This window comes from Panthera uncia (assembly GCF_023721935.1).
Source record: "Panthera uncia isolate 11264 chromosome B3 unlocalized genomic scaffold, Puncia_PCG_1.0 HiC_scaffold_1, whole genome shotgun sequence".
NCBI classification, from domain to species: domain Eukaryota; kingdom Metazoa; phylum Chordata; class Mammalia; order Carnivora; family Felidae; genus Panthera; species Panthera uncia.
Window position 1 is genome coordinate 25,818,664 of NW_026057582.1, and position 21,584 is coordinate 25,840,247.

The window sequence follows — 21,584 nt, forward strand, 5'->3', positions numbered from 1 at the left end:
AAAGAAAGAAAGAAAGAAAGAAAGAAAGAAAGAAAGAAAGAAAGAAAATGCCAAGTGTGGGTGAAGATTGTAAAATGTTGCGGTGGCTGTGTAAAACAGGATGATGGTTCTTCGAAACATTAAAAATAGAATTGCCCTTCTCCTCCAAGAAAACACCAAATGGCAGAGGATGCGTGCGTGTGCTGTAGGAAACCTGGAAGCAGCGACTTCCAGAGGTCTGGGCAACAGCTTCTGGAGCTGCAGGTATCTTGAGCCACAGAGCTCACTGAGGCAAGGCCAAGGACAAGTGTGGTTCCCTGTCACCAAGCTGGGTGACATGACTGCTGAGTCCCTGGAGGAAATCTATCTCTTCCCCCTGCCCATCAAGGAGCCTAAGGGGTCATGGACTTTTTCCTAGAGGTGACCTTTAAGGGTGAGCTTAAGGATTATGCCTGTGCAAAAACAGATCCCAGCTGACCAGTGAACCAGGTTCAAGGCGTTGTTGCCATCGGGGGCCACATGAGCCACGTCAATCTGGGTAAATGCTCTCAGAAGGCAGCCGCTGCCATTCGCGGCACCATCACTTTGGCCAAGCTCTCCACTGTCGCTGTGCGGCGAGGGTACTCAGGAGCAAGACTCAATCACAGGCCCCACACCACCCCTTGCAAGCTGACCAGCTGCAGAAGCTCCGGGCCAGTATGCCTCATTCCCTAGCCTGAGAGGCACTGGCATTATCTCAGCTACTCTGCCCAAAAAGCTGCTGCTGATGGCTGCTATCAATGACTGCTATACCTTGTCCAGGGGAAGCACTGCCACTCTGGGCATCATTGCCAAGGCTACCTTTGATGCCGTCTCCAAGACCTCCAGCTATGTCACCCAACCTCTAGGAAGAGACTGTGTTAACCAAGCCTATAAAGTTATCACTGAGCATCAAGCATCCAGTAAAGAGCTACACCAGAGTCTCCATGTGGAGGGGCCAGACTCCATCCATGGCCACCACGTAGTATGTTCATACAAGAAAAATAAAGTGGATCCATTTAGCCTGGAAAAAACAGAATTATCATGTGATCCGGCAATTCCACACCGGATATATACTCGAAATGAAAGCAGGGACACGAACAAGTATTTGTACGCCCACGTTAAGAGCAGCATTATTTACAACAGCCAAAATGGGGAAGCATTCCAAGTATCCACTGACAAATAAATGGATAAACAAAATGTAGTATATACATACCACAGAATATTATCAGCCATAAAGAGGAAAATTCTGACAGATGTCACAATATGCATGGACCTAGAGGATATTACCCTGCATGAATTAAGTCCATCACAAAAGGACAAATAGTGTATGATTCCACTTATATGGGGTACCTAGCATAGTCCCAATTCATAGAGACAAAAAGTGGACTAGTGACTGCCAGCAGCTGGGGGGAGAGAGAAGGGGAAGTTAGTGTTTAATGGCTACAGAGTTTCAGTTTTGCAAGATGAAAGAGTTCTGGAAGTGATGGTGGCGGTGGTTGCACAATAATGTCATGTACTTAATGCTACTGAGCTGTGCACTTAAAAACAGTTAGAAATGGTAAATTTTATGTTATGTGTATTTTGCCACAATTAAAACAATTTTTTTAAACGATGGTGTAGGACTTCTGAGGCTGGGTCATAAAAGCCTTCTGAGGCTGGGTCATAAGAGACATTGGCTTCAGTCTTTCTCTTGAGTCATTCGCTCTGGGGGAAGCCAGCTGCCATGTCATGAGGAGGAAGCCAGCTGCCATGTCATGAGGACATGCAGGCAGCCCTGTGGAGAAGTCCATGTGGTGAGGAAGTGAGGTCTCCTGCCAATAGCCAGCATGATCTCATCATCCATGTGAGAGTGAGCCATCATGGAAGTGGATCCTCCAGCCCCAGGCAAGCCTTCAGATGACTGCAGCCCGCTCGGCGGCCATCTTAACTACACCCTCATGAAAGAGCCTGAGCCAGAACCGAGCAGTTAAACTGCTCCTTAATTCCTGACCCACAGAAACTGAGATAATAATGTTTGTTGTTTTAAGCTGCTAACCTGGGAGATAATTTGTTATGTAGTTACTTGGGTAACACATTTTAAAAGGAAAAGAAAACTTAGCTTGAAGGTACTATCCTAGTGGAGTGGCCTGCCATCCTACCATAGCACGCATCGGGGTACATCATTATGATGGTCTGCTGTTGAATTACAATGCCTCTCTTCACTAAAGCCTTAAGAGAGATTCTCCACTCTTCCGTGCTGAGGCAACTTCACAAATGTGGAAGTTTGATCAGTATGTAACATATATTTAACTACACATGTGAATACCGTGTTACAGCTCCGTCTGTCAGAAGACCGCTGAGCTGTTTGGATCCCTGTGGCAGGGTGCAGACCAGGGTATATTTGCAAAAAGTAAGAGAGAAAATGTGACATGAAGCTGGTACCAAATACAGATTGTGTGTTTATTAGAATGTGAAGAAACTTTTCCTTGTGAGTGTAGCCGAGGTTAGTCAGGGCTGTAAGTAGACAGTGCTACTCAAACAGCCACACAGTCCTTGAAAAAAGGCCAGGTGAGGACAATAACCGTAGACAGCTTAGTGAACACTGTGAGGCACTGCTCCGCTTTAATATGGATTCCACTGGGTGGAAGTCACTGGGCTGAGTACTGTTTTCAGTCGTCTAATCCCTTCGAGTGTGCAGCGCACGGTTCTAGTAGGTGGGAGTGCGCTGCAAACACAAAAAGGTCTTCGTGCCACAGTAGGGTTTTGAGCAGCTCAGTGCCGGGGTTCCTTACTGGCGGACGCTGAAGCTCAGATCCTACAGATGGAAACACGTTGAGTTACGGCATTCACGTTCCTTCAGTTATGTTAGTGGCTACTGCGTGTCAGACATCGCGGTGAGGGACAGGAGTACACAGATGTTCAGGTCTTCGCTTTAAAGGAGGTGGCAGAAGACGTGAAATTGAACTACAACACAAGGTGGAGGCCACGGGTAAGAAGGCCACCTCTGCGAGATGAGCGCAGAAGGCGCACAGGGTAACGGTTAGCGCTGGGCCTCATCCAGAATGACTGGAAGAGTTTGCCAGATATGAATGGGGAAGAGACAGTAGAAACATGAGGTAAAAAGACGGAGCAGGGGCGCCTGGGTGGCTCATCGGTTAAGCGTCCGACTTCAGCTCAGGTCACGATCTCACAGTCCGTGAGTTCGAGCCCCGCGTCGGGCTCTGTGCTGACAGCTCAGAGCCTGGAACCTGCTTCGGATTCTGTGTCTCCCTCTCTCTCTGCCTCTCCCCTGCTCATGCTCTGTCTCTCTCTGTCTCAAAAATAAATAAAAACATTTAAAAAAATTTAAAAAAAAAAAAAAAGACAGAGCAATGTTAAAACACACACACCTGCCCCTGGTTCCTTCAGGCGACATTAATGAACTGGGCAGATACCAGGATAAACTCTCCTCAGAATGGCGCACTTAACTTTCCCTCCTCAACCCGAACCATCCCCTACTTGCACGCCACGCTCTCACAACCATGTTCTCCCACACTTCTCTGCCTTCACGCAAGTCTCTGCCGTTTTCACCTGGTAAAAAAAATAATAATCTATCCCCTGCAAAGCCTACTCTGGTTTTCTTCTGATACAGCTTATTCCTCAAGGCTCCAAGATGCCTTTTATTGGTATGTTTTTTTTGGACTGTGACTGTTCTTTTTTTTTTTTTTTTTTTTTGCTGTCATTTTATTTATTTTTTAAATGTGTTTGAACCCAAGGTTGTTAATGTATAGTGTAATAATAGTTTCAGGAGCAGCGTGCTGTGACTTTTCTTCACAGTGACTGTTTCTTACCCGCTGGGACCAACCTTGGCGGCACTGCATTCATCATTCTGGTCTTTGTCCACCCAGAGCCTGGCAACATCACAGTCATGCAATGTTTGCTGAATGAACATATGCATGAGGAAACGAACATTCCTCTCTCTGGGATGGTCTTATGTTCCGCCCAAAGAAACGAAACTAGAATGAGCCTTTGGAGGAGTTAGAAGGATTGAATCAAAAATTCATCAGGAAGAGAACCTGAAGCCCTGGGTTCGAGTCCTTACTTTACCACCAGGCAGGGGTAAGAATTTACAAAACCAGCTAACTTCCATTTTTTCTTAATGTTTATTTATTTTTGTGAGAGAGAGAGAGAGAGAGTGAGTGTCACAGCACAAGCCGGGGAGGGGGAGAGAGAGGGAGACACAGAATCCAAGCTGTCAGCACAGAGCCCACCAGGGGGCCCGAACCCACGAACCGAGAGATCATGACCTGAGTCGAACTCAGATGCTCAAAGGATTGAGCTACCCAGGCACCCCCTAACTCCAGTTTTTAATACTCACAAGACAGGGTATGGACAAGTGGCCTGGAAACGTTTATAGTAATTCCCATTTACTGAGCACTTACTGTATGGCAGGCACCGTGTGAAAGTGCTTTTCTTATGTCGTTTAATTTTCATTCGCTCCTCAGCATATCCCTACAAGGTAGGCATTTTGCCTTCATTTAGATATAATAACATTAGCTTCAAAGAGCTTGCCCTGAGTGACATAGCTAGTAAGTGGCTAAAACAAGGAGGGATCCAAATTGGTCTGCCTCAAAAATGCATGCTCTCAAATACCAGGCCATCACATTTAAATGTGAGACCTTCAAGAATGTAATATAAAGGAATTTGGACCTTCTCAAGCCATGTGATAGCCGTAAAGAATGGCAGTGCCTGTCCGTCTACTAAAGGTGATGGGGACTGGGTGACAGGTGATACACCAAACTTCAGAGTCTTGAAAACGGGAGTAGTCTTCCCAGATGAAAAGTCTGAGCCCAGAAGAAGGAAGCAAATGCGCGAAGAGATGTCATGGAAGGCAGGACTGAAGGGACAGCCTGGCAGAGAAGCGAGGGCAGGGACAAGAAAATGGGGAGGGTCCCGAGCGGGCTGCTGCTGAAGGCACGGGGCTGGGCGGAGGGAGAATGACGAGGGGCCAGCGTTGCTGTGGGCAGAGCTGCGGGAGGTCCTCTGGGATGGCCAATCCAACCTCAAATGGGAAAGGACATGGGTGAACCTTGCTTCGCTAAGAACAGATGGGCTGAAAGAGAAAACTCAGCCAGGGCCTGAGGGGAGAAGCAGGAAGAGACTAGAAAGAAAAATAATGACCCCACAGGTCTGAAAAAGAAGAACCTGCAGACTGAAAGAGAGGTGATGACAGAGAGGGCCCGGAATAGCCCATTTTGTGCTTTAAACCTGTGCCAAGCTGAGTAATGCAGGACGGAGCTGGTGATCTACCTCAGCTCTGGGGGAGGTCAGACTGTGTATCATCAGCAGGATAAACATCGCTATTCTACAGTGATAAGTGTTATTAATACTGAAGAGACCTACTCATGTGCAGTACTTTATAGTTTACAAAGCACATTCACATATATGAGTTCATCAGACCGTCAAGACAACCCAGGCATCATCATTTCCCACACGGCAAAGCGAGGTTTTTTGTCAAACGATTTAGCCCAAGTCAGGAAGTTCCAGGTCCATGTTCCTGGTCCCAGGTTCTTGGTGTAGGAAGAAAATCTAGCCTTTGTCTTTTAAAGACTTACACATCAGGAGATAAAGAACAAAGGCATAAAAATAAATCAATAATTACGCAGAGGAGCAGATACTATACTCCAGAAGAGGGAGGAGTCAGAGTCCAGAGGAAGGAGCAAGTTTGGGGGCAGCTGGAACAGGCTGGAGGTGACCGCAGACTGGATGGGAGGAGGAGATTATTAAGCAAGCAAGCGAGGAATCGGGGAGAGCTCTGAGTGTGGGCTTCGGAGGGCACCCTGCCTGTCTCGTCCCTCCACCCGGCACAGCAGTCGCAGGGCAATCATGTTTAATAACCATGTGCTGTTGACGCTGTGCTAAGTGCTGAAGGTCCAGTGGCGAACAAGGGGTGCGCTCAAGAAATGTACTCCAAGACCAAGAGTCAGGGTTGCTTGCTGGGGGCTCCCTTTTGGAAAAGGGAGATGCTTTATTCCCAGAATGATAACCCATTCCATCAGAGGAATGTGGGACCTCCAGTTTTTCAAAACTTAACTACTTTCCCAAAATAGAAGAGGGCTCTGTGTGTCTCCCCTTTGGCAGGTGGTCAGAGAGGGTCGGAGCTGAGAAGGGGAAAGGGAGCATTCAAGTAGCTATCTCACAGCAGAGTCACGTAAAAAGAAAAGGCAAGAGGGTTGTGTTTAACAACTTACTGCACAGTTTTGTATTTACCCTCCCGACATTCAAGCTCCCATTGTGTATGCGATGCACATATAGGAAAGAAAAAATGCGATATGGGAACAGGGTGAGAGAGCCTGCAAAGTGCTGAAATAGCATACCTGGCAGCTGCTAAAACAAAACTTCAAAGATCTGGCTTCTTTGAAAAGCCATCAGGCAGGACCCCACCCACTCCCCCTGCTAGCCACAGCTTCCCTGGGAGCTAGTACACATAACCACTTCCGCATGTTTGGCTCCGTTCCCCAGGGCTATAGCAGCTCTATAAGCCAAGTCAGAACTGCCAGCCAAGCAGGTGGGGGCCGGGGGGCTGGGTCAGCGTGGGCAAGCAAGACCTCTCCCCAGTATTTAGCCACGGGCAGAAAATAAAACGCTAACGCTGGGATCGGCTTAAAAAGCCCCTTCCTCTCCGTCAGCCCAGCTCTGATTGGTTAGACACTAGTAATACAGAAGCTCTGGGCTTTAGAGATTCCCAAGGCATTAGAATATGCCCCTCCCAGCACCACAAATTAGTTCAAGAACAGCATCTGTGGTAAATCTCTAGCTCTAAACAAAAGAGGCTTGACACCTACAGAAGGGCCTAGGAGGAAAATCAAGACTATGCCTTTCTTGGAAAACTCATTCCTTTTTATTTTTTTAATCCACTGACCAAGTTTGGGTCCTCCTCACATCTTCCGGGGCAACCGTCTCGACCTGTGCTATTTAATAAGGTAGCCATGAGACATACATGGCTTTTGAGCATGAGAAATAGAGCTAATATGACCGAGGAGCTGGTGTTTTCACTTGATTTAATTTTAATTAATTTAAGCAGCCACACCTGGCTTGTGGCACCCACACGGGACAGCTTGTTCACCAAACTGCTTGTTCACCAAATATAGCTGCTTGTTCACCAAACATTTACTGAGGACTTTGTGCAGGGTACTGTACAGACGTAAAAACGTGTAAGACTTGATGTCTACCCTCAAAAAGCTCACAATCTAGTACGACAGGTGAGACAAATACACAAAGAACCAGACTATAAGGAGGAATGGGAAGGGTCATAACAGAGGTAAGGAGATGATATTTGAACAGGGAATAGGGACATGGTGGCCTGACATTATGCCTCTGCCATATCAACCACTCAGGTAGGGGATGCCAGTAAGTCTATCAAATGAAGGGCAGTGAGGAGACAGAACTACTATAAAGAACACCAAAAAGCTGAACACCATAAAAACACACATTTAGCAAACTCTAGAACTCATTAGGCAATCAAGGTGAAAAGGCTGGAGTAAAGAGATAGCTAAGCCCATCCTGGGCTGTCCAAGATGGTGGATGACCTTCCACTCCAACCATCTTCAGGATTGGCTCGTAAGGCTCCTTCCTATAGTTTAGGTGGGATGGGGAGAAGGATACGGGGAAAAAGTTGTCCGCCGTTTCCTCTTCCATACCTGCCTCTACCCCCCAGATTAAGGAAGGCCTCTTGCTTGCGGGGCACTTGTGATTTTGGATAACATGAAAGAACTGAATAGCGTCCAAAGGAGAAGCAGTAAAGACCCGATGACTTGGGAAGGGCGGGGGGCAGGGGTGTTGTGAGCTTTAGGCTCAATGGAGGATCTAGGGTCTTTTTTTCCTAGTGTTCAGTTCACTAGGACAGGAAGGGCCCCAAATGTCCATTCTCTAGGGATTTAACATTGTGCGCTTAGCCTGAACTTCCTTTGAGGTATAGCTCTTAGGAACATGAGTCCAGTGGGTGAGGAGGGAAGAGAAGGAAGAGAAATGCTAATGGCATCTGCGCCAGGAACAGGGAGGACTGCAGAAAGGCTGGCCTGAGCTGAGCTCTGTAGGACACCAGGGTGTGGACGTGTGCAGATGCAGGTGAGGGGCAGGATGTCCATCCACTCACTCCTTTACACGTAAAGTCCTTAAATAGTCATTTAATATGTGTTCCTATTTCCATGTGCCTACTGCTTACCAAGGCACTGGGACACAACAGTGAACAAGACAACTTACACTTCCGTGAAGGAGTGACAGTGAGTAGAGAGTAAACTAATAGGGTCAAGGCTATCGGGCGGTATATGCAAGGAAGTCCTAGGGCAAATATACCAGGCTTATTTCTGATCCATTGAGTTTGGCTGGAACTGAACTGTGAGGAGAAATAAAACTAGAAATGTAGTTTGGGACCAGCGGCAGGTGTGTGTTTTGGAAATCGGGCCAAGTTTTTGTTTGTTTTTCTTTTCTTTTTTTAAGACTGTGGTGCATTAGGTCTTTTTACTTCTTCCTTAAAAATTTTAATGATCAGAGAAAATATCAACAAGAAAATCTTTAAGTAAAAGGTTAACAATATAAATAAAACGAGTCAGAAAAACTTAGACTTGAGAGGTAGAAGCCAAATTGTGCCACATTCATAGTCTACCTTCTCCGATTTATCCTTATCAGTAATAAAGCCAGTGTTTTGCTCTCGCTCTCTGATTTTTTCCTGTAACTTCTGATTTACCTGTGGACTGGAAGGCAGCAGAAAGTATGATCAATGATATTTCCAAAGCTTCCAACACCAACTTAGACTTTTTATCTCTACGAACTGAAAAATCTGTACAGCTACAGCCAGCTTGATTTCAGTTTCTATCACCTGAAACTCACTAAGTGTTTTGACCAATGCTTGGTATTTTGAACAGAAATACTCTGCTTCAGCCCGACTACTTCCCGTTCCCTGTCCCTTTAAAATGCTTACAAACACTTTGGCCATTACCTGTCTTCCCCCGCCTCTCCTATCCTTCACCTGCCCGTAGCCTACACACAGTCTAGGACCAAATTTACTCCCTACCCTAAACCCTTCCTCTGCAGAGCCTTCTCTTTCCGCCTGTCTTTGGTACCTGTTCTGAATTGTGACTCCTACGAACCTATATGCCCTCTTTTAATCACTCGCTTTGCATTTTAGGTGCATAAAGTAAACAAACATTTAGGTAGTATTCTTTAGACCACCCTGCTGAACTTAGTAGGAGTGTGAATCACATTACTTTGATCCTTGAATAGTGTTGAGTACAAAGTAAATGTGCAATTATCTCTTAATTTGTTAGTATTAGCCTCTGCCCATCCACGCCCCACCTGCCCTTCCAGATCCAGCTCACGTGTCTTTCCTTTCCGTGGACCTTTTGCCAGCTTCTCTATCAGTGATCAATTTCTCCTCTGAACTCGTACCACCTACAGGATAATCCTCTTCTTCAACAATCAAGTACAAATTATTTCACAGTACTTGCATTAATAGGACTATTCATTTTCCTCCTTGAGAACAGAGACCCTGTCCAATACCTCCTTCCGAGCTCAGCTCGGTATCTTGCATTTAGGAAACTGTCAGTAAATGCGTGTTAACTTTTCTGGGATGACATTGTTTTAACAACTACCAGATGAAGCCACTTCCTAGCTGGAACACCACTTAATGGCCAGTTCCACCTTTTCTCTTATTCATATATTTCAATACACTAATAATTTGGTGAAGAAAGTAACAAAACTTTTCTTTCGGGGGCTGGTATTTCAAATGTGTTGGGTTCACGTAGCTAAGCATGATATTTGAGAACACTAATGATATATAGGCAGATTCTTTCATCTACTCAATTTTCCTTGGTGCAAAGTTTCAGAAAAACAAGAATTGATTTCCTCTAGACTTTAAGTACATCCCATTTATTAACCCCTTTATGGTTTCCTTACCTGCTATGCCAGAAAGCCTGCTTTTCTCATCTAAATCCTCCTAGATTGTAGTCACATTACTGAGATGCAGCCATATTTCATTTTCATCACAGAAAGATAGTAAAACTTGTTTTTAAAAACCAGGCCAAATGTGGTATTGATTATTGGCTTTGAAGACAAACTAATACAAGTCTTACTTAGCCCGATAATTCATGAAAGCCAAAAACACCCCTTTGTGGCCTCTGAGGCAGAAGAATGGGGCAGTTAAGACAAGAGTTCTACTGTTGCTTATTATGAACCCCAGGGGCCTCGCATATGATGCAACATTTTGAATTCCTAGGTGCACATATACTGCCTCTCTCCCTCCTCTGGCTTTCCTTGCATCCACCAAAGAATACTTGACTCCACATTTAGGCATGCCTGGGTGGCTCAGTCGGTTAAGCGTCCGACTTCGGCTCACGTCACGATCTCACGGTTTGTGAGTTCAAGCCCCACGTCGGGCTCTGTGTTGACAGCTCGGAGCCTGGAGCCTCCTTTGGATTCTGTGTCTCCCTCTCTCTCTACCCCTCCCCCACTCATGCTGTCTCTATCTCTCATAAACAAATAAACATATAAAAAAATAAATAAATGTCCTTTTAGCTTCCTTAGGTATCTTTCTTTAGGAGCATTTTCTCGCTTTGTAATCAAAATTTTAACTTCCGGTTACTAACTTCACAATAAAAATACATTACGTAAACCTCAGTGTTACGATTAGGTATACCTGTTTTCCCTACCATGTATCTAACGTAAGCATTAAACAAAGTGGTGTAGGACTACCGTGTTCTCAGTGAGTCTAATTTTACATTTCTCTCTTTTCTACAAAAGGAACTAAGAGTCATCAAGAACCAATGCAAAACCAGAACCCACACCGGAACCTTCCTTCTCAAAGCAATTGCGAGGGAAGAGAGGCTCTTTACTCCTTTTCGGACGCTATCAGTCTATTGTTTTCTTTTATTAAAATATAGGTACAGGGAGTTTTTCCTTTTTCCTCTTAAATCCTAGGAACTAAAGAAAAGCAACGACTTCTTAGTTGTACTAGGTTGGTAACATGCTGACAGTCTTAACAGAAAGAAGAGTGGAGGAGGAGATAGGATGGGATCTTCAGCTAAAGGCTCAGGGAAGCCGGCTGGTCTTCCTTCTAAAAATTCGCTGAGTCAACACTAAGTACTGCTTTACAACTGGATCATCAAGGTCTCCCTACAGGAGCCAGAAAGAAAGATAGTGTTTTTTTTGTTTTTTTTGTTTTTTTTTTTTTTTTACTACTGCCATTCTTTCCAAGCTCTTTCAAGGCTGGTAAACAGAGTGAACTTGGCCAGATGGAAGATAATAAAAAAACCAGGTGAGAATTAAACTGAATTATGAATTGAGTCACTGATCGAATTTCTTAATTCGAGAAAAGGTGCCTCATCCAGCTTCATATGCGAATTTTTGTCATTCAGGCCTGTTAAAACCACCATAATCACCAACTGTGGATAGATCTAAAATTATAAAGCGAACAATCACATAAGATACAGTCTTGCCTCCGACGACGACTCTGTGTGGCTGGTGGTTCTCCTGCGTGCTAATCCTAAGGAAATGCGAGGTGGTTTCTCTTTGATACTTTGGAGGGGAGGGGAGGGGAGGGGTGGAGGCCGACTAAAGAAACGCTGCACTGGCACACACATACCACACGGCAACCTGCATTTTGGCTCGCAGATAAGAAAAGACCCACTTCTTTCACTCCTGGTACTAGGCCCAAACATTCCCAAACGCACTTTGCCCAGGCCTTGCTATGATGTCTAGCCAGCTATCTCTCACACATTTCCTAGGTTTACCAGCATTCCTTCAACAGGCAGAGGCCCAATCATTCTGGCCTTGGCACAAACACCTATGACACTCGGCTCTCCCGGTGAATGAGGAACTGTAGAATCTGTCACAGAGCTTGAACCGACACAGAGCATAACCCTGGAGAGGTTCTGTGTCTGGCTGAGTGAGAAAAGCAGCAGGGGAATTTTAGATAGAAGCACAGGCCTTTATCCTTCATGTGCTGAAGAAACATGTTCCTCAAGGGGAAGAGACTGGTAAGAACTAAGATTCCGCAGGAGGAAGGCCAGGTTAACTTTATTTTGTGGGAAAGAAGGAAGGAGAATAAGAAGTGAAATATCACTTCTACAGAACTCTGAGCATAAAAGAGTTTCTTTCTTCTTCTTCTTCTTCTTCTTTTTTTTTAGGCCCCCCTAAAAGTGGTTTCTTTTTGTGATTGTGCTCTTTGGCTAGAGAGTGTTGTTTATATAACAGTATAAAGTACAAAATTATAAGCTCCAAACTCCTCCAGAGAAAAGCTCTCCCAAAGCTCGACCCCCAGGATAGATGGAAAATATGAGTGTTTACTGGCTGGAACATCGAGCTGCAGTGGAAACTTCAACATTCAGAAGAAGATAGCAGAGAGGAAGGGCCTGTTGAGTAGGCAGAAGTCACCCTTCAACAAAGGGGTCAGAGGAAAAGGAAGAGTCTCCAGTTGGCTGCACTCTGATGCCTTCCCTTCCTCAGCGGGAAAGGCCACATCTCTGTAATCCAGCCCCGGGAGCACACCATACATGGGTGATGGCCAGTTTCTCCCATACTAGATATAAAAGCAAGTGGGTAGCAATATCAGACTCCATCAAGTCCAGTTTTAACTTTCATTTTTTTCTGGGAAGGAAACTAAATATTACCAACAACCTACCACTAAAATCAGGCGCTGAACTGGCTTTCACGTACATAACTCAATTAAATCTTAGAACAACTTCATGTGGTAGCCATCATTTGCATATCTAAGCAGAGGGGGAAATTGTGGCCCAGAGAAGCCAAGTAACTTGCCCAAGGTCGCATACCTAGTGAGGCACACCCAGGTCTTTCCAACTCAACAGTCCCTTCTCTTTCTATCACATCATGCCACCTTCCTCAGACAGGTCAACGGCCCCCTTTCCTATAAAGTTAACATGCTCTTAAAGAAATAGAAGCATTTAAAGGACTAGGCTCAGAATAAGTCCCCGTACAGACAGGCAGAGGATAGGAGCAAAACGTTGCCATTTTAATCACTAAGTAAAATGAGTGCGCAACTACGGGGTTTTCTTTTAAATCCTTACGATACTCCTTTGTAGTACAGTAAAAAACACCTAACTTTGAATTTACCACCTAACGATTTCTGTGTGTATAGTTCACTGATATTAAGTATATTCACACTGTTCTGCAACCGATCTCTAGAACTTTTTCATCTTGCAAAACTGGAAAGCTGTAGCTACTAAATACTAATACCCCTCTCCTCTTCCCGCAGTCCCTGGCAACCACCTTTCCACTTCCTGTTTCTAGGACTCCTTTAGATACTTCATGTGGATGGAATGATACAGTACTTGCCCTTTCGTGACGGGCTTATTTCACGTAACGTAATGGCCTCAAGGTTCACCCACATGGCAGCGACCAGATTAAATCCTTCCACACTCTTCTTGATATCTTTTCTTCTAATTGCCTGGGCCAGAAAATTTAAATCTTTGTTATGTGCCATTTGACACGACTCTGCAATTTTTTCCCCTTCTCTGCCAGATGGTGACTTCTTTGTGATCAAAAACCATGTTTTCCAAATCTTTCAGACCGTACCCAGCGCCTGGGATGATGCTGAGAACATGAAAGATACATCATGGACAGTAAGCTCCGTGAGATCAGGCACTCTTCTGTTTTATTTATCATGACTTCCCGGCACCTGACCTAATGCCTGGCACATGGAAAATGAATAAGATGTATTTTTTTTTTTTAAATACCAAACTCGATATTTCTGAGGACCGATTAAGCACGAAACGATGGGAAGTCAGAGACCTGACTCTACAGCAACATTTATAAGAAACAATCTGAAGGAAGGGAGAAAAGTATTAGCTTAAACTAGAATCAAAATCTCTGAAAAACTTCTTCCTAAAAATTATGTGAAGTAGGGCATCGGACTCTTTATAATTTAATTTTTGGAGAGTAAGAGGGTGAAGGGACAGAGTGACATGACATCTAGCCCAGGTTTCCCAGATTTGGTGCTTCATTGTACCCCATTTCCCCATACAGAACTTAAAGTTCTGACACACAGCTATTCTCGAGAGCGGGGGCCATCAGGGCGAGCACCCCAGGCCCACGATGTCTTGCCCTGTCACAAAAAGGAGGAACAAACCCGTGGCTGTGCTTTCCAACTCCCCCACCTTTAATATCGAGGAACAGACAAATCCCCAGGTTGCATGTGTGAAAAAGCCAGAGATGGATAAAAATAATTCAATGACAAATGCTGGAAAAACATACAAAGGGGCAGAAGCCAGACATTCGTGGGATTCCCTGACAGCTCGATCCACAAGGAAGGGTTGGACTGGAAAAAAACAGGGCCTCAGGTTCCTGCCAAGCCGTCTGAGGCCCTGTCCTTCCCAAATCATTCCAAGCAGCAGCCAAGACTTTACAGTAACCCTTCCAGGGCTCACAAAGAAAGATGCACTGTGAACCCGCTGAGTGCTCGTCACCTAGAAAATGCCCCTCCCTGACATGATCCGACACCAGGCAAGGCTGGCAGTGCTGAGATGCCTCTGCTTTATCACCTCAGGCCCCTAACCATGTCCCCATGTGCCCAGAAAATGTGTAGTTAAAAGGCAGCCGAAAAATCCCACCCATCTCATTGGCTAAAGAAAAGCTTAACTACCCAGCTATCAGCATCTAGAGACCGAAACCGATCCCTTTAAGAAAAAAGAGGTCATGAACACTTGGTACCTGCACCCTGGAGGCCCTATTGTCTAATTCTAAATCGGCCTTGCTTGGAGGTACACCTCACTCAGGCTTCTAAACATGTGACTGATCTTGGCCCCGACTACTTTCTCTTCTGGAGAATGGCCTGCAATTAATCTCACTTATTACCTCTGAAAAGTAACAACAGAGGAATGGCTGGCCAAGTCCAGCTCCAGAGTGTCTAGGGAACTGCAAGCTACATGGCCAGGCCTCAGACTGTCTGGGCAAGTCGTGGGCTCTCTGCCTTCCTCTCCCACAACAAAGCTTGAGCAGGGACTCCAGACAGACCAGAGGAACCAAGGGATTTGAGGAGCTGGGCTGAGCTCACACTGACCCAATGGGAGACGACAGCCCTGAGGCTACGTTTGGGGTGGTTTCAAAACAGCGGGGGGAAGAACAAGGTTGTCTGGTGAAAACTTGTGTGATCCATAAAATCGAGAACAATAGCAACACCACAGGGAAATGAAAAATAACACTATTTGCAGAGTTCTCGTGAGTCACCAGTTTTCATTCCTGTGGCTACCAAGTCACTGAGTCCTCCAATATGCACATGAGGAGCACAGCCAGCGATGGATTCTCTTTACATCTTGTTACTGTTTACGGGACAGCGCCTGGCTTAGTGAATTGTCAGTTTCTCAGCGCTGGAATCTGCTGCTGCTTCGTAGATGAACCAGCAGGCGTACCTCTTATTTACTTAGCGTCCACTTCCAGGGAGGGCAAAGTGCTGTAAGGACATTCTAAAAGCTCTCAAAACAGCCCAATAAAAAGATTAAATAAGTAGGTTAGGGTCCCTCAGTGTCAAAACCAGTAATAAAACTCACATCTCTAAGCTACTGATCCCATATTCATGGAACTCAGTCACCCTTACTACTAAGAGAGGGACAAGGGACTCAAGAGCCACGAGAACGGTGACTGAACCGGGCGAAAATGGAAACCAGGGCCCGTTACGGCATGGAATGCCTGCTGGCAGTGTCTGGCTGGGGCCTGCGACACCGCCAGGTCTGGAAGGAGCTTGGGGAACTCAGTTAGCACTGCGTTAGGGTGGGCACCTCTGGGAGCTCCACGCGGAACTGGAATCCCGAAGCCGAACCTCCGGGCTGTTCTGGCCACCAGAGGTTACCTGAGGGCAGAGGAGGATTCCCCAGGGCCACCCCACACTGAAATGGGACCTGAAAACTGGTCCTTAAGCTTGAAGAGCAGGTGACAAGAGGGCGGCTTTGGGTACAACTAACCCAAAAAGGAAAAGGCCAGGGGACTCTGCGGGAGCTGCTTTCTGAGGCCAGTGGCTCAGTCGGCGGTATAATGTGCTATTTTCCTGTAGCTCACAAGCACGGTCTGGCTAGGAAAAGACCACGCACAGTGCTGGACGGATTCCCACATCTTTCTGTGTCTCAGCTCTGACAAACAGGTGCTACGAAAAGAAGGCTCGAAACCCAGCCATAACTTTTATTAAAAAAAAAATTTTTCCTCGTTCCATCTACAAGTCTACTTCTCCAAAATATGTAGTTTTGACATTTTGTTTATAGTACGGAAAATGGTTACAGTCTTGTCATATAGATAGAAAATATACCCCAGATTGCAGGGAAAATGTTTTCCACAGAAACAAGGCTCTGATTATAAAATGAAAATGGAATATTTGGAAATATTTTATATGGAAAATAGAGCTCTATGGTATAAACAGAATTTCTCTTTTACGACCTATGTTTTAGGAATGTGGTTATTCTGTGGACTGTAAATCACCAAACGACAGACTTCTGTGAAGAGAACTTTGTGGGAGGATGTCCTCTCTCAAACAGGCCTGTCTCCTGGTCTTCGACTCTTTATGATTCTCAGTTAGGATGATTCTTTTCACCCTTGACTGCAAGGATTACTGGTACGAACGACACTGGATTTGAGCGTGACGTAATGTGCTTATGTTTATGTTGTTTCCTGGGCAGAGTCTCTGCTTCCCAAATGAGTTCCTTCAGTAATGATTCTAACACCAACAGATACTTTGACAAATAGCAATTTCCTTTATGCCCAAGTCTTAGGTCACCCTCCCACCCTCAGAGGCCGGAAGTGCTGGGGCAGGGGTGGGGACTCAGTGGGGCACCTGGGCCAGAGCTTCCTTATTTAGAGGGGACAATATCTTTATTTGGAGGGAACAGAATATTTGATCGGAACGGTCACATTCCTCTCTAGCTCACTTCACTCAGGGACAGATGCAATTAAACCCATATTTACTAGCCACGAAGGCAAGATGTACTAGGAATCCATTTCTTACATTTTTGTTTTTTAATAGGGGACTTCAAATATGGATTGAGACTAGAATTCAATACAGTGGTTCTTCTTTTAATTCGGAAGTTGCTTACTCTATGGCCAGAATCTATTTGGATTTTACCCTCTGCCACTTTGCTCAACTACATAAAGGACATTTCCTTCCCACTTCCCAAATGAACATTGTCCAGGGAGGCTGTTCGAGTTTAATTACATAACCTAGATGAAAACATAAAACACAAATATGTCCCTCAAAAAAAAAAAAAAAAAGAGAATCCAAAGTTACTGAAATGCAATGTAGCACAAGTATGAGGAGACAGGGAGAAAATGTCAGAGGTCAAAACACGAAAATGTTGACGACGGGCAAGGATTAAACATAGTTTAAATTCTTCCTCTTTCACCCCCAAGTGAGCTCACTGAACTGTATCAGAAACTTCCTTTGCCTTTGATTTGTCCACAAACTGTCTTACAGATAAAACGAGGCCCTCAATTCAAGTGCCAGACTACTGGGACAAGTGGGGAAAGGCACAGACCATGGGAGTCTGTGCAGGGAGTTCAAGGTAGGAAAGGCTCACTTAGGACCCAGGCTGTCTCGGTGACTCAAGCACTAGCTCCAGGACCCTTCACATACCTGCTTCCAGGAGGGGTGGGGTGGCTCTCAGGAGCTTGAAGGTCTGACTGTAGGGACCATGTCGGGCCATTAGGACTGATCACGGGCCGAAGGGTGGGGGACGTTGAAGCGCTGCTTCTGCTTATGGCGCCACTTGCCAAATTCAGGTTTGTTACCTAGAAGCGAAGTGAGGGAAATAACATGATTTCACGGCATTTTAGAAAAGTATCATTAAGAACATGTGGAGGAAATCAAGTAAAGTCCAGGAGATGCTGATTCATCTGAGCTAAAACAGGGGCTGTGACAAAGGCACCCATTAGAGGCTGGCTTCTGTGCCCATCAAAGAGTTCAGAGAAGCGAGGGTGGCTGGTGTCAACGTAAGTTACCAACTATGTATTCTGCTCGTATCGTGTGCAAAGTACTGTACTGTGCCAGGCGCTGTGAAATACAAAGATCAATAACCACAACAGCAAGAGTTTACTGTGTATTTACTCTGTGCCAGACAAGGGTCTAAGACACGAGGCAAGATATTCAGCCTTTCTGACCCTTGTTCTCTCATCTACAAGTTCTAAAGGCACAATAAATTTTAGTTACACATAATAATAATTACTGTCACATACAAAGAACTCACTCATTTAGACAAAAGATGCACAGGCAAAAGAAAAATGGGCACCGACCCCAATAAACAATTTACAAAAAAGGAATATAATTAACCAACTAAACATTTAAAACTAGTCATTTCCACTGGAAAATCAAAGGAATGTAAATGTAAGAGGCCATTTTCGTATATACATCAATACCTAACAACAAAAAACATTATATTAGATAGGTACCTCTAGTATTTATGTGACTATAAATTGGTAGAATCTTTCTAGAATTTGGCAATCGATTATTACAGGTATCAGAGTATTTGTACACTTTGATGCTATCATCTAACTTCTAGCAACTGTGCTAAAAACTAATTGCACATGATTAATGAAGGTGACTGTCGTGATAGCAGTTACCATTTAGCAGAACTGAGAATGTGCAAAGCTCTGCGTAAATGAGTACATTACACGCATCTCATTTACACTGTCATAATTCTGTCGGTAAGTGCCTTTATGATCCCCATTTACAAAGAATCAAACTGAGGCCTATGAACAATTGGTCAGACCAGGATCTGGACCCCGGTCTTTGGAGCTCCAAAGCCCATCTTCTTACTCACTACGCTATATTGTGAACAGATTTTGAAAACGGGCATTGATTTTAATATTGAAAAAGGGAAAGATCAGAATGACTAACAGTGTTGTTTGGTAAATTTTGCTCTGTCTATATAAGGGAATGCTATGCATTTGTTACAGTTTTTTGAAAAATTCGTAACAATATAGGAACATGTTAATATCTCAGGTTAAAGAAAAAAATCACACTATGAAACTGTACAAAAAGCAGATCCAAATTTCCTTAAACACACACACACACACACACACACACACACACACACACACACACACAGATACAAACTCCTAAAGGGCATGGAGTACTTTTATCATCCAAAAGAGAAAATGTAAATTATTATGAGAAATACAGACACGAGGTGGTGAGCTTAAAACCTGTGTGATGAGGATGAAATCAGAAACGAAAGGATGGTTTGAGAAGTGTTTCAAAATCAGTTGCACAGGGAGGGGATGATGAAAGGCGGGAGGGCACAAAGCTGAATGCTGGGTGCTGAGCGTGAGGCACAGGAGATGGAAATTCCAGGAAAAGCATCCTCCTCAAAAATGTCCTAACAGCCTAGCAATTTTGACATTTACAAACAGAAGAATTCTGGAGCGTTGTCTTTTTTTTTTTTTTTTAACTCTGAAAATTCTGAAAGAAACAGAAATCATTTCTAGCCACCGTATAGTACTTCATCCCTAGTTAAAGAACTCAGTACGCGAAACAGCCCAGGACTAGGCCTTCACACCAAAGGACTCAAATAGTTTTCTTGGGAAGAAAGCATTTTCCATAGGTCAGGAGTGTCTGTGGAGGCTGGGGTATGGGACACTCAGGCTGCACCCTTCAGTGCGGACCTGTCTTTAGAAGAAGCTTCAGAAGCCAACCTTGGCTCATCATTTCTGACCCCCTTGAGAAGACACACGCAGACGAAAGGGTAGGGAGGGAATATACTGGGGCAGGTTATGGTAGTATTCTCTGGCCCCTAGAGCCTTTGAGGAGCCATGCCTTCTTCCTACACCCCAGAGGCAACATAGGTCAGGTTCTCAGACAATAAATAAAATAAAAGGACCGAACTCACCCCTGCCCCACACTGAGCCCTCTTCCTTCCTGCCCTGCTCCCTGGCCTTAAACATCAGGCCTTTCAAATTAGACATGAGCTCGCAGCTTGTAAAAACGCTATAGAGTGAGAAAGGTCTTTATGATAACTAGCAGCTTCTCCTATTGCTGCCTCAGGCAGCATGCCAAAACCCTAATACAAGAGGCTTATTAATAATTTATAGTGGAACAGCAATAAAATAAACAAAATGTACACACTTTACCATGTTTAGTATAAACTGTATAGTTTGGAGATTAGTGGATGGGAAAGAGAAGAAATATCAGATTTCTTCAATCTTCTCTCTTTCGGCAAGGCTACCCCTAATTTAAACACCGTCATTTTCATGCTAATACCTAAGTTATTGAATGCTCACCATGTGCCATGTATTAGATGTCCTTGCATTGTCTTTGATATGCATTAGCTCACCCTGAGCGAGCCCTCTGAAGTAGGTTCTATTGTTACCCCCATTTTATAAAAGAGGAAACTAAAATCAATTTGATAATTCTGACGGTAAGCAATTAGACAAAAGTCACATACCTGCTAAGTGCAGGGCCACGGTTAGACAGAAAATGTTCTCCTCCAAGTGCATGTGGTATACTTTCCCCAAACATGGTTTAACATTTGAATAGTAATGTCAGGCACCTGGAAGTGAGCTTTTAGATCTCACTTACTCCTTACCCATCACTCACGGAAGCAGACACTGTTACGCTCCCTTTCAGAGATGGAGACACTAAGGCTCAGAGTTCACCGTAACTAATTTGCTCAAGGTCACGTAACAGTTGCAGAACTGGTACTCTTATTTTAGAATCCATTTTCTAGTTTTAAAACTAGTAGGAAACAGTCCTCGTTATCCTTAATTCTTAGAGATTTTTGAAAATATAATTAGCTATCTCAAATTCTGACAACAGTGATTATACAGGCATTGAATACACTTTGCCTTAAATATTATTCCCCATGTTACCCTTCACCAGAGGATATTAAAGAAGTGGGGGGGGGGGGGGGAACCCAACATCCCATCAATCGGTTTGGTTTCTTAGCAGGTATAGTAAAAGGAGGCATGAACATGAAACGAATTTTAGATTCTTGGTGGTTCTTTGTGGGTTTTGTTTTTTCATGTAACACTGATTCCTCATTTCATGCATAAACCAAAAAATGGTAGCTATTGTGATTTGCTTCTACACAAAAACAAAATATCGTCATTATTTTGAAGTAGCAAAGGGACCACTCTTAAATGAGAGATTATATAAAGAATAACAAAACTTTTAAAGCTTCTCATTTTTAGTTTTTAATGTTTATTTATTTTTGAGTGAGCGAAACAGAGTGTGAGCAGGGGGAGGGGCAGAGAGAGAGGGAGACACAGAGTCTGAAGCAGGCTCCAGGCTTTGAGCTGTCAGTACAGAGCCCGATGAGGGGCCTGAACTCACGAACCAGAAGATCGTGACCTGAGCCGAAGTCAGAGGCTTAAGCGACGGAGCCACCCAGGTGCCCCTCATCTTTCTTTACAAAGGACTCCTGCTAAAAATGTAACCTGTCTCTTTAAATAATAACTGATCCTCTATTTTAAATATTCTATTCTTACTTCTAAGGTTTTGTCTAGAAGACACCCAGGACCTATGTCACAACTATCCCTACCTGACCCGGCTCTGTCTTCCTGGAACATACATTGCCAGTAAATAATCAAACAACTTGGGGCTCACTTAGATATGGCCTCAGAAACTTCTTTACACAGTCCTC

General features: G+C 44.4%; 1 protein-coding gene across 10 annotated transcripts in view; it reads right to left on the reverse strand.

Moving 5' to 3' along the window:
- TTLL5 (tubulin tyrosine ligase like 5) overlaps positions 1-21,584 on the reverse strand; it is a 287,219-nt gene that overhangs the window by 119,736 nt on the left and 145,899 nt on the right. For all 10 annotated transcript variants that reach the window (XM_049611362.1, XM_049611361.1, XM_049611359.1 and 7 more), the window contains one exon: positions 17,582-17,736. In XM_049611362.1, the coding sequence (XP_049467319.1) occupies positions 17,582-17,736 (155 nt within the window). The remainder of the gene's footprint in view (positions 1-17,581; positions 17,737-21,584) is intronic.